This window comes from Ogataea polymorpha (assembly GCF_001664045.1).
Source record: "Ogataea polymorpha strain NCYC 495 leu1.1 chromosome Unknown OGAPOscaffold_4, whole genome shotgun sequence".
In the NCBI taxonomy this organism is placed as follows: Eukaryota; Fungi; Ascomycota; class Pichiomycetes; order Pichiales; family Pichiaceae; genus Ogataea; species Ogataea polymorpha.
Genome location: NW_017264701.1, coordinates 20,159 through 31,863, shown reverse-complemented (window position 1 = coordinate 31,863; position 11,705 = coordinate 20,159). Strand labels below are relative to the sequence as shown.

The 11,705-nt window shown below is 50.6% G+C and overlaps 7 protein-coding genes across 7 annotated transcripts; 3 read left to right on the top strand and 4 right to left on the bottom strand.

Moving 5' to 3' along the window:
* Positions 1 to 54: 54 nt before the first annotated feature.
* OGAPODRAFT_16389 (uncharacterized protein) lies at positions 55 to 1,464 on the bottom strand. Its single transcript, XM_018354393.1, has one exon. The coding sequence runs from the start codon at positions 1,255 to 1,257 to the stop codon at positions 292 to 294; it is 966 nt and encodes a 321-aa protein (XP_018210326.1). The 5' UTR covers positions 1,258 to 1,464; the 3' UTR covers positions 55 to 291.
* Positions 1,465 to 1,690: 226 nt separating this feature from the next.
* OGAPODRAFT_16388 (uncharacterized protein) lies at positions 1,691 to 2,284 on the bottom strand (the record flags this gene model as incomplete). The annotated part of the gene is made up of 1 exon (XM_018354392.1): positions 1,691 to 2,284. A coding segment is annotated over exon 1 (547 nt), but the record flags the coding sequence as incomplete, so codon positions are not given.
* A 165-nt stretch (positions 2,285 to 2,449) lies between these two features.
* On the top strand, positions 2,450 to 3,532 carry OGAPODRAFT_16387 (uncharacterized protein). The gene has a single exon (XM_018354391.1). It carries the CDS (start codon positions 2,517 to 2,519, stop codon positions 3,450 to 3,452), a length of 936 nt encoding a protein of 311 aa, XP_018210324.1. The 5' UTR covers positions 2,450 to 2,516; the 3' UTR covers positions 3,453 to 3,532.
* A 73-nt stretch (positions 3,533 to 3,605) lies between these two features.
* Positions 3,606 to 4,595, top strand: OGAPODRAFT_99974 (uncharacterized protein; the record flags this gene model as incomplete). Its single annotated transcript, XM_018358117.1, has 1 exon — positions 3,606 to 4,595. One exon carries the CDS (start codon positions 3,606 to 3,608, stop codon positions 4,593 to 4,595), a length of 990 nt encoding a protein of 329 aa, XP_018210323.1.
* A 1-nt stretch (position 4,596) lies between these two features.
* Positions 4,597 to 7,521, bottom strand: OGAPODRAFT_99970 (uncharacterized protein; the record flags this gene model as incomplete). Its single annotated transcript, XM_018358116.1, has 1 exon — positions 4,597 to 7,521. One exon carries the CDS (start codon positions 7,516 to 7,518, stop codon positions 4,597 to 4,599), a length of 2,922 nt encoding a protein of 973 aa, XP_018210322.1.
* A 354-nt stretch (positions 7,522 to 7,875) lies between these two features.
* On the top strand, positions 7,876 to 9,519 carry OGAPODRAFT_99969 (uncharacterized protein; the record flags this gene model as incomplete). Its single annotated transcript, XM_018358115.1, has 1 exon — positions 7,876 to 9,519. The coding sequence occupies one exon, from the start codon at positions 7,876 to 7,878 to the stop codon at positions 9,517 to 9,519; it is 1,644 nt and encodes a 547-aa protein (XP_018210321.1).
* An 83-nt stretch (positions 9,520 to 9,602) lies between these two features.
* On the bottom strand, positions 9,603 to 11,570 carry OGAPODRAFT_12884 (uncharacterized protein; the record flags this gene model as incomplete). Its single annotated transcript, XM_018353338.1, is given in 3 exon segments — positions 9,603 to 9,619; positions 9,639 to 11,475; positions 11,538 to 11,570. The coding sequence occupies 3 exon segments, from the start codon at positions 11,568 to 11,570 to the stop codon at positions 9,603 to 9,605; spliced, it is 1,887 nt and encodes a 628-aa protein (XP_018210320.1).
* Positions 11,571 to 11,705: the final 135 nt, after the last annotated feature.

Genomic DNA, 11,705 nt, shown 5'->3' with positions numbered 1-11,705 from the left:
AATCCTTACACTGAAAAATAATGCTCAAATACGAACCCAACGTTGCATACAACAGGAAAGTGGTCGCCAAAGTGAAGGATATCACGTCACTGGCGTTTGGCGTCTGCTGCGGCATTCTGCGGCTCCAATCGGTCTACGGGCTGGCATTTTTCCTTGCGACGAATCTATTAACAAGTGTGCTGTTCTATTTAGTGTTTGTGGGTGGAAAAAAACGGGACGCTGGACAGTTCTTTGAGAACCCGATCCAGGAAGTGTTTCTCAGCGAGCCAGGCCGCTATCTTGCCAGCTACGTCATGATGTGGTGTCTGTTTTACGCTTTAGTTTCCCCATGAACTGTTCCCGGAACCATCGATCAGTTTTCATGTACTCGAACGTCCATGGGTACGCCTCAAGCTTGTTGACAGGCATGCGGAATTTTGGAGTGAGCTCGTTCTTAGTTGTTGGCGGCACAGACTCGGGCAAGTCCCAGTTGAGCACGTGGAACAGGCGACGCAGACCGCTCTGCGATGAGAACGCAAAGTCCTTAGCCGGATCACAGGCGCAGCGGTTGCGGACTCTCACGTTCTTGTCGAGCGGGCACGTGTTGCGGTTGAGCAGGCCAGAAAGGCCGATGTTGGGCAGCCAAAAGATCTTGGACGCAGGCACAAACAGCGCCACGGCCAGCGTCTTCACGTTGTAGTCGGTCCAGCGCTCGAGAAAAAACCCATTGGTGTTGTCCAAATAGTGGAAGAACCGCTCGTAGTCCCGCGAGCGGAAGAACTCGAGGTCCACCACTTCGAAGTTGGAATCGAAATTACACTGCGTGTACTGGTTTTCGTAGACAAACGGCAGCACGTCTGTCTCGTTGTAGGGCAAAAGCCCGAGAAACTCCTCGAACGCAGGCACCAGCGACTTGGTGAGCGTCTTGGACTCGACCGGCGCGCTCGCGAACCCGTACACCAGCTGGTGTAGGTGCATGTGCCGGAAAAAATCCTCCTTCAAGTCGCACGCAAGTTGGGACCCGACCTCAACGTTGCAGTAGTATCTGTAGTTGCGCATTATTGGTAGAAACTGGAATCCGTACGTCTGAAAACGATTTTTCAGCTTGTACTGAAGAAACCTGGAGCAGGGCGAAGCCGAGGCAGACTGTCTGAGAGCCTTGTGCAACTTTTCTTCCTCGATCGACTTGGGCACGTCGTAATGCGGCGACGATATCTGCTCAAAGTATGCCTGTCCCGAACAAAGCTTCTGCAGCCGCGCTCGCAGTTCTGGCGACATCTCGTGGTCAGCATAGTAAGCAAACACCCAGTCATACTTGTATTTCCTGTTGAAAGAGGACTCCACAGAGTGGACTGTCCGCAGCAGCGACTGCGCCACATCGATGTTCGGGACGTACGTGTAGAACGTGGCGGGCACGCGCGGCTGCTCAACAGGCTCGAGCTGTGGAATGCAAAACCAGAATGCCAGCAAAAACACCAGGATCACCACCAGAAACCTCTTTCGTTTCAACATAGAGTGCCAAGGACGAAAAAATCACCGGGGAAGAGAAACTTGTCGCGTGAGGTGTGATTACGTAATACAGAGCGATCGGAGTCGCGGTCTATACATGCGGACCAAGCCACTGCGGGCTAGACGTCGAGCCTCTTGATGGCGTGGAAGAGCAGCGTCAGGTCAATGAGTCTGGGGGAGGAGTCGGGTTCGCTCTGTAGCAGGGCCAGCTGTGTGTTCAGTTCATTGATCTGGCGCAGCTTGTTGTACTCATCGGGGGTGGGTCTGCGAGAGGCGAGCGTGCGCAGAAATGTTTGGATGTTGGCGATGCGGGTGTGGAACGTGTGGAGGCCTGTTTTAGCGTCGTTGGCCAGCTGCGTCGCCGACTTCTGCGACGTGTCTGCAGCGGCGATTGTGCTGAGACCAATTTCTTCGAACGCGGTCGGCTTGATCTCGATTTTGATCGACTTTCCTTCGACAAATGCGCTGGGCGTGCCGTTCACACGCAGTGACACTGGCGCTATTCTTGTCGGGAGCTCTATTGTGTCGTGGTCCGCCGTCTGGTATGACCCTAGCAGCTCTAAGTGCGGATACACCTCGTAGAAGAGGGCCAGGCGGTCTTGAAGCCCGTCGGTGGTGTCGATTTCGAATCCGAGGAACAAGGCGTACGTCTGCGATTCCGAATCGTATACTCCGAGAATGCCGCCAGCGACCGGGCCGTTGACGCGAGTCTGGTGTTCGGCTATGTGCAGAAGCAGCAGAGGGTGTAAAATGGCGAGCGACATGTGAAAGTCAGGTTGGCGAGGCTGCAAGTATTCACCTATGAATTTTTTACTGAAATTTTAAGAATTAATTAATTGTTAATATTAATTTTCGTCATAATTAGTAAAATCCAATAAAGTATTTGACAAATCTTTTATTTTCACACCCTTTTTTTCAGGATCGAAACTCTATTGTCTAATTTCTTATCTTGGTGGAGAGCGCGTGTTCTGCATCCTATGTGGGCACGGTGGCCATAAAAAGGTCCAGCCTTCCTTATTACGCCAACCATGAGCACACCAACCACCATTCTCAACAACGGCGTTGTGATGCCGCTAATCGGCCTCGGAACATGGCAATCCAAGCCCAACGAGGTTGCCCTTGCCGTCGAGCACGCGCTGAAAAACGGATACAAACACATCGACACCGCTGCCATCTACGGAAACGAGGCTGAGGTTGGAGAGGGTATCAGTAAAAGCGGTGTTCCAAGACAAGATATCTTTGTGACCACCAAACTGTGGAACTCCCACCACGCGCCAGAGGACGTGCTCCCGGCGTTGGAGGAGAGTTTGAAGAAACTGCAATTGGACTACGTCGACCTCTACCTGATGCACTATCCGCTGGCATGCGACAAGGCCGCATTTATGGAGTCATTTGCGTCTAATCCCGTTGACATCGACTATGTGGCCACTTGGAAAGCCATGGAGAAGCTTCTTGACACGGGCAAGGTTCGGGCAATTGGTATCTCAAATTTCTGCTTGAGCGAGACCAAACGGCTGCTGGAAAGCTGCACAATCAAGCCTCAGGTCCACCAGATGGAAATGCACCCGTACCTCAAACAGGACAAGTTTTTGGAGTTCCACAAGGAGAACGATATTCACGTGACAGCTTACTCGGCGTTTGGTAACCAGAACTCGACGTACGAAGTGGCTGAGGAACCTAAAATTCTCGAACATCCAACGGTGGTCGCCGTCGCTGAAAAGCTGGCAAAGACTCCGGCACAGGTTTTGGTTGCGTGGGCGGTGCAGAGAGGCACGTCTGTGATCCCCAAGAGCGTCACCCCCACGCGGATCGACGAAAACCTGGGGGGCCAGTCTGTGGAACTGTCGCCGGAGGACTTTTCCGCAATTTCTGACCTCGGCTTTCAGAAAAGGTACTCCGACTTTGGCCCACTAGTTGGGTATTGGTACTACAGAGACCTGGAGTGTCCGGGGAAAAAGCCATAAGGCGAAGCTGTGTAATCGGGACTCCACCAAGATAAGGTAAAAAAAATGCCGCACCGCCGCCCAGGGTGGAGATGGCGTCTTGCAGATTCACTTGGTGGAGGATAGATATCTAGGTCTGAATATATACACCTTCCATCTCCCATGTGCTCCACAATGGAATCCAGCGTGCCTATTATCGATTTCAGCGCCTTCCATGAGGGCACTTTTGAAGAGCGTCGCAGGGTCGGCGAAGAGGTGGTCAAGGCCATGTCGGAGGTCGGCTTTCTCTACATTGTGAACCACGGCATTTCGTTAGCCGACCAGGAGCGCATGTTTGAGTGGAGCAAGGCTTTTTTCGAGCTTTCCGAGGAGCAGAAACTCAAGTGCGAACACCCAAGAGACGGCGCACACCACCGTGGGTGGTCTCACGTGGGGAGAGAAAAAGTTGTCCAGATGGTTTTTGACCGGACCCAGATCGAGCAGCTGCGCAAGATTCCGGACGTGAAGGAGTCGTTTGATCTTGGAAACGAGGAGACCAAGGAGCTGGAGAATTTCTGGCCAGATGAGTCAGACATCCCGGCTTTCAAGGAGTACTGCCTCTACTACTTCAAATTGTGCACCGTGCTGTCGAAGAAAATCCTGCGTGCCATTGCCTTGGGCATGGGCCTCGACGAGGAGTTTCTGACCTCGTACCACACACGGTCCAACAACCAGCTCAGACTACTCCACTATCCACCCACGCCAGTGGAGGACCTGAATTCCGGCAAGGCAGAGCGCATAGCAGCACATACGGACTTTGGCACGTTCACAATGCTGTTGCAGGACTCGTGCGGCGGACTTCAGGTAGAGTCGCCACACAACAAAGGCCATTTCCTTCCAGCCCCGTATGTCCCTGGCTCGTTGGTGATCAACACCGGCGATTTCCTTATGAGATGGTCAAACGACAAGCTCAAGTCTACTCTACACCGTGTGACAGCCCCACCTCTCGACCAGGGCACAGGAATGACGAGAGTTAGGTACTCCATCCCCTACTTTGTGTCCGCAGACAGAGATGAGGTAGTGGACGCGCTTCCAGGTACGTTTTCCGAGGAGAACCCGAAGAAATACTCGCCAATTACTTCTGGAGACTATCTAGCTATGAGATTAAATGCAACATACACGTAATCTAATAGGCATATTCCTGAATAACCGACATAGGCTTGCTATATGTCGAGATCGGCTTGTACTCAAAGTCTAGATCAAAACCTGCTGGTCCGCCAATGCGGACACCTCGTTCTGTGTCAGTCCACTTGTTGCTAGGAGCAATACCAAGGACGAAAACTAGCAGTCCGTAGCGATAGTCGCTGGTGCCGACAGCCTCGCCAGTAGCAGCGTCGACGACGGCAATAAGGTCTGGCACGGAACAGACGATCTCCTCATTGGTACCGTCTGCGTCGGTAGTCTTGCAGTAGATGTTTTCGTTTTTGAACGGAATGGTCATCTTGCGTTTCGCACCGTCAACCTCTTCGATAACGACTTCCCCCCACGCATGGCCTTTGAAGAGTTTCCGCTCCACGTCGACTATCTTGCCCGAAAATAGCAGCTTTCCCGTGTTGTTGACCGACTCGAGGATCCGCTGAGGCAGCTTGTCGATCTCTGCTTTTTGGCGTGCAATCTTTACAGCACGGCCAATTCTCCACGCCAGCGAGATCGAGCCATGAATGTTCTTCTCTTCCACGTCCTTCAGGCTCATTGGCGGGTTCACCACCCCCACTTCAGACCCAAGCTCAGCCAACGACGCACGCATGGTTTTCTCCAGCAGAAAGTCCGACTTCGAGCTTGCCAAAATCACAGAGTTGCCGTTTCCGTTTGCAAACACCATTGGCGCATAGAAACACTCGCCTTCAGGGGTATACACGACCGGCGTCGTTTGCCAGTGCGTGGGGTAAGCCCTGCCCATTGTGTCGCAGTCGACAACCGGCAAATTTAGTCGCGATGACGCAGAGATCTGGAACGTACACAATCCGTTCCCGCCTCCAATCTCAATGGGAAACAACAGCTCCGGCTTCCGGTTGATGTACTTGGCCATTATGTCGTAGGACTCCATTAAAGCATCGCCCAGCATTTGCTCATGCGAAACCGTTGGCGAGCCCGCATAGCACACACCCACGATGCTTCCCTCTCCTTTGATATACCGGTGAGCATCCTCAAGATCCACCACAGTGATAGTATCGCCCTGGCGCAAGTAATTTCTAACCTCGAGCATATACGAGTACGGGTTTCCGCCGCCCCCACAGCCAAGGATGTATGCTCCGATAGCCAAAAAGTCGAGATCCACTTCGGACAATACCCACTGTCTGTCTTTGTTAATGGCAGGCCTGTAGGTCGTGTAATCAATTTCTTCCTCAATAGCGGTCTTTGTTTCCTCGTACAGTGACTTCTTGACAATATCTCGGGTACCGGACTCAAACTGCCCTTCGTCCACCTCCAATTTTGGAGCTTTGGAGTAGTCCACATCTGCAACGATTTTGATCACAAACTCAAACGTGTTGGGAACGTACGGGACTGCATCCGTAGACACAAAAACGGTCTCAATGGTGTTCTCAAGACCACCTTTGGCTAGGATTTTTTCTCTAGCTTTTTCTCTAAGCTTTTCCAGCACCTCCTCCTTCGATGTGGTTTCTGGAGCCAGCACTTTAATCTCGCTAAGCTCCACCGACACCTTGCCCATGGCGGCTCCGATGGCATTGGCAACGCTGTAGAACGGCGGCCTAATAACGGCGGATGCGCCGGCCAAATGCTCCGGCACAACGAACGAGCCACCGCCAACAGCAAGAACAGTGATATCGTCCGGACTGGTCTTCATGCGGTCAATCGCCTTCTCAACCATGATTTTGGCCCGCTTCTGGAAAGCAGCAAGATACTCGGGACTGAACTTGTCTTTGACATGAGAAACTGTTCCGATCTCTAGACTGCCACCCTGCAACAGCTCTGCTGCAACGGCACAGTCGGTGGCAGTGACATCTGAACCACCAAAAACCAGCGCACGCTTGACAATCTCCGAACCGGTAGAGTCTGGGCCAATCGTTAAAGCGTCACCGGCACCTCTGACTAGCGAGCCACCGCCAAGTCCAATGCTCTCAACGTGAGGCATGGAAAAGTTCATCTTGACACCACCGACGATCGAGTAGGAAGAGGATTGTCTTGGGAATCCAGTAGATAGCAGCAGCCCCACATCGGTTGTTGTGCCGCCGACGTCGAGCACAATGGCACTCTTTCCGTGGGTTTTAGCCAGAAAAGACGCTCCTCGCATGGAGTTGGTGGCTCCAGAGGAAAAAGTTCGGATTGGCAGGCTCAAAGCCTCAGCTGCAGAAAGAATAGTGCCGTCGTTCTGCGTCAAAAAAACTGGACAGCTGAGCCCCAGCTTCTTGGTTGCATTGGCAAAGGAGGAAATGATCTTTTCCGCAAAATGGAGAATCGAGGCATTCAGAATTGTGGCGTTCTCTCTTTCCAGAAAACCAATTCCGGACACCTGATGCGAAACGCTCACCTTTGCATGGGGGATCTCCTTCAGAATAATTTCCCTGACAAGTTCCTCCTGTTCTGGCTTCATGTGCGAAAAAATACCAACCACCGCAAAGGAGGTGATGCCAAGTTCTTTGGCTTTACGGACATGTTCGAGCACTTCCTCCTCCTTGACCGGCTGAATTTCGTTACCATCAACATGAAATCCGCCGTTCAAATAGCCAATATATCCCTTGATTACCGCAGTCAGCCCGCTCGGGAAGTCTGAAAACGGATAAACGTGTCTGGAGTAAGGGCCACAGAGTCTCAGCACAGCCACTTTGTCAAGCCGTGCACGGTCCTGCTCGACAACGGCGTTGATGAAGTGGGTTGTTCCTATAGTCACAGAGGCCACGTCTTTCTTATCGACGCTTTTATTGTCCAGAAACAGCTTGGAGATTCCTTTTTGAATGCTGTCGGAAACCTCAGCTGATGTGACCATCTTATTCCAAGCAAGGACCCCATGTGAATCTGTGTTGATTTTAGTGGGGTCAATGAGCACCGAATCTGTGTTTGTTCCGCCAACGTCGACACCAATTAACATATCTATTTAGCGGATATTAAAAAGGAGTAGTTTATATAAATTGCATTCTTATCGAGGACATGGCTTCCGAATTGGGATCTTATCCGACACGCTTACTCCACCGTCAAAAGTCTGCGTTTGAAATTGTTGCAACAATAACCTGATAAGCCCTCCTCCACCGAGAACTGACCGCCTGGCGGTCTGCCCACCGAATTTTGAAGCTGTCGATAACGCACCTGTAATATCGGGATTTCAGGATCTGTGCAAAACTATAAATCAGCTCTGCGTGCCCGGCTAAACCCCAAAGCCATGTCTCAAGATTGGAAAGTTCACGACCTGGGTATCCCAAACCCGTTCAATGACCCCTGGATTGTCAGGATGATCAGGAACCCCGAGAAGCTGCCGGCATCGGAGCTTTTTGCTGTTCCAAAAGACGAGAACTCCGAGTACGATAACGATCGCTGGACGAATAGAGATTTGATTCCAATACCAAAAGACCGTCAAACATGGACTGCCATGTCTTACTTTGGCTACTGGGCAGTTGCTGGAATGGGCATCCCTACTTGGTCCATGGGATCCTCCGCCCTCGCGTACGGTTTGAACTGTAAGCAGGCTCTCGCAGCTATAGCCGGTGGTGCTGTAATTGTCGGTCTTATTGCGGTGCTTATTGGCACCATTGGCCAAAAGTGTAGGATCGGCTACACTGTTTCCTCCAGAGCTGCCTACGGCTTCTATGGCTGTTACCTGCCCATCGCGATTAAATCCTTTATTGCGTGTATTTGGCAGGGTTTACATTTCTACTACATGGGCCAAGCCCTTGTGGGCACTATTGGTTCGCTATCGCCGACATTTATCACCGGAACTATGGGGGAGGCTTTTTCTGACTGGAGCCCACTGACGAAGAATGAGCTTCTAGGCGTGTTCTTGGCTATCATCCTGTTTACAGTGATGATGCTTATTCCACCGGAAAAAATGCAGCCTATGGTGCACATATCGTTTATTCTCCAGACAGGATCCTTCTTTGGTCTCATGGGGTGGGCTATCCACGCTAACGGCGGAAAGCTGGGCCCTCTGTGGAACAGAGAGCAAACAACGAGCACTGGTCCAGGCTGGGCAGCGTTTTTTATGATCACCAACATTTGCGGGTCAAATTCAGGTGTTCTGGGGCAAAGTGACTGGACGAGATACGCGAAAACCAGGTTTGCACCCAACTTTAGTCAGATGGTTACCGCTCCAGTGACCCTGTTTTTGACGGCAGCCATGGGCATTTTCGCTTCCGCCGCCATGGAGCCAGTGCTGGGTGACATTTACTGGAATCCGGTGACTTTGCTTCCCAAATTACTGACCCACTACAACTTTAGCCCTTCAGTGCGCGCTGGGGTGTTTTTTGCGTCCTTTGGAATCATCTCCGGACAACTGTGGCAAGCCGTACTTCTTACAGCTTGCAGCACCGGAATGGACATTTCTGGATTTGCTCCGAAATATATCAATATCCGCCGTGGGAGCTACGTCATGACTGCTATTGGATTGGTTTGTCAGCCATGGAAACTTCTTGCCACCTCCAACACCTTCTTGACCGTCTTGTCGGGCTTTTCCGTGTTTGTGGGTCCCCTTGTCGGCGGTGCCATTGCCGACTTTTTTGTTGTCAGAAGAATGAAGTATAGAATGCGTGATCTATACAGATGCCACAACTCTATTTACTGGACCAGATGGGGGCTCAATTGGAGAGGGCTGACTTCCTTTGCAATTGGCTCGCTGCCAACTTTTCCTGGGCTTGTTTGCACTGCAGGAAATTATCCTATGCCTTCTGGCTATGAGAAATTCTACAACCTGACTTACCTTGTCGGGCTGCTGACCACGTTTGTTGTGCATTCGCTGATTGGTTATTTCTTTCCTCCTCTCGGCTTAGGACTCGAAGCCCCATACTATGAGAAAGACATTGAGGTGGAAACCGAAGTATTGGATTCGGAAAAAACCAACTACGTCGCAAAAGTCGTTGAGGACAACTCGAGCTCGGTGTAGCTTGCTGATTTATTGCTGCTGATATTTCTTGAATACCAGCTGTCTAAGTAGTGATCCGTTAATATCTAAACCTTTCCACTCGTTCAGATCCAACAAAAGACTGAAGTAGCACAGCAAACCTTGGATGTATTGCTGACGGATAGTATATTCGTACTCACGACCCCCGTATTCCTCTTTTTCGATGATAAGGTGCAGATATTGCAATGTGTCCTCCTTTGTAATGTTCTGGTCGATCATCCCGTTCTGCGTGTATCTAATGGGATTTGGAAGTGAGCTTTGTCGGATTCCAGCGGGAATGTCCTCTCTGAATGTCTCGTAGCACCAGAGTGCAAGACATGACGCTGCCACGTACTTAGCCAAATGCGGAATGGAAAATATCACTCCTGTCCTCAGGAACACAGTCCGTAAAAGCTTACACGCATTGTTCAGGGAAAGCTGTGAGCTAGAACTCCGGATCCATGCCCGGATCTTGGTAGACACATTGATTCGCGGGTGCGGATTTTCCCGAGACACAGCATTCGCGTATTGGGAAGCAAGTTTATACACCGCAAAGGTGTCGACATGTAGAAGAAGAAGCCCAAATTGGTACTGGGTAAGGTTATTCCAAAATATCGGCGAGGTGTCGTACTTGTTCAAATACGCGAGTGTGGTGCTTTGGGAGTCATCTTTCTTCAGGAAAGTGTTGTTGGTAGTCAGAATCTGGAAGTCAAAATACTCGCGCCACTGATTGTAGGCATCCTGGAGTCTCAATATTAAAGCACTCATTTTCTTGTTCGACACAATGCCCAGGTCTTGCAGCCCCTTCCATCGCAGATCCCACGTAATGCTAATCAGGCCTTGCAAGAAAATCAGCCTCGAAAACTGCGAGAAGCAGTTCATATTGTACTCTTTCTGGTGGTCTTTATACGGCTGCATTAGACGTCTGAGCGAAAACAAAAAATTGGGCCAGCTCCCTTCTTCCTTGATATGGGGCATGATATTAATTGAGTTTTCTGTTTGCATAGACACCGACTGTCTTCTTCGCGGCATCAGCTCACGCGGCTGCTTTGAGTACTCTGACATGAATAGTTCTGCATCAGAGGCCGTCCAGACGGCGTCGGTATACGGGAGATCGAGCTGCAAGTCAAATATGGATATCAAAGCGTGACACTCATTTAGGTACGCGTGTTGCGAGTCGCAGATGTATGCAAAAAAAGCCAATCGTTTGCGAGACTCATACTCTATCCATTCTTGCCACCGCTCTCCCATATCTGCGCTTGAGACATTGTCGAGATCTAAAAGTTCAGGCTCCTGTAATGACCGTGTGAGGCTCGGAACGTCCAATACTCCGATGATGGTGGCATGGAAAAGACGCATCTGTTTCTGCAAACTACGGTCGCCAATGTTGGAGCAAAAGTAGCATGTCAGAATCAAAGACTGCATTAACTCCAGATTGAGGTCCTGGGAGTCGCAGAGCATGTTCATCTGGAGTTTCAGCAGCCTGCCCTGAATTCGGACTGCCATGTCCATGTTGAAGCTGGATTTTGAATAAACCATGCCAATTACCATAACCAGAGTAAGGAGGAATGGATGGCTATGAGAGCCAAATGATGGCTTGTGGATGATAGGATAGTTAGCATCGAAATTAGTCCAAAATAAATCAGCAAAATACGAAACCGTAACGGGACTAAGAGACGCTCTCAATTGCTGAAGCTGGAGCATTTCCAGCAGCATGTCAATAGTAGTCTCGCCGTAGATATCTTTGCGGGTCAAAGATGGCTCGGAAATGACGGAGAAGTCCGGGAATGGTGGCTCCATGTGTGGTTCGTCCAAAGACGAGGCTGACTGATCGTAGTCGTAATCCCCAAACAGCCAGCTATAACTATCCGGTGACCGCTCTGGACGCCTTTCGGCAGTAGCATAGGTGTTAGCCTCATGGGATATTCCATCTTGTGCCCGCAGAAGCTCGATCCTGCGCTGATGAGTTTTGGATTTCAAGTGCTTCTCTCGCAAATCTCGACGCGCAAATGCCACGTTACACTGTTGACACGAGTAGGGCTTAACAGCGTCATGGTTGACAAGGTGACGGCTCAGATAGTCCGCTCTGGAGAACCCTTTGTGGCATATTTCACACTCAAAGCGTTTATTTTTCATTAAAATTATCCAAGCAGCGAGATCGCTTTGATAAGAATGGTGCGAGGTGTCTA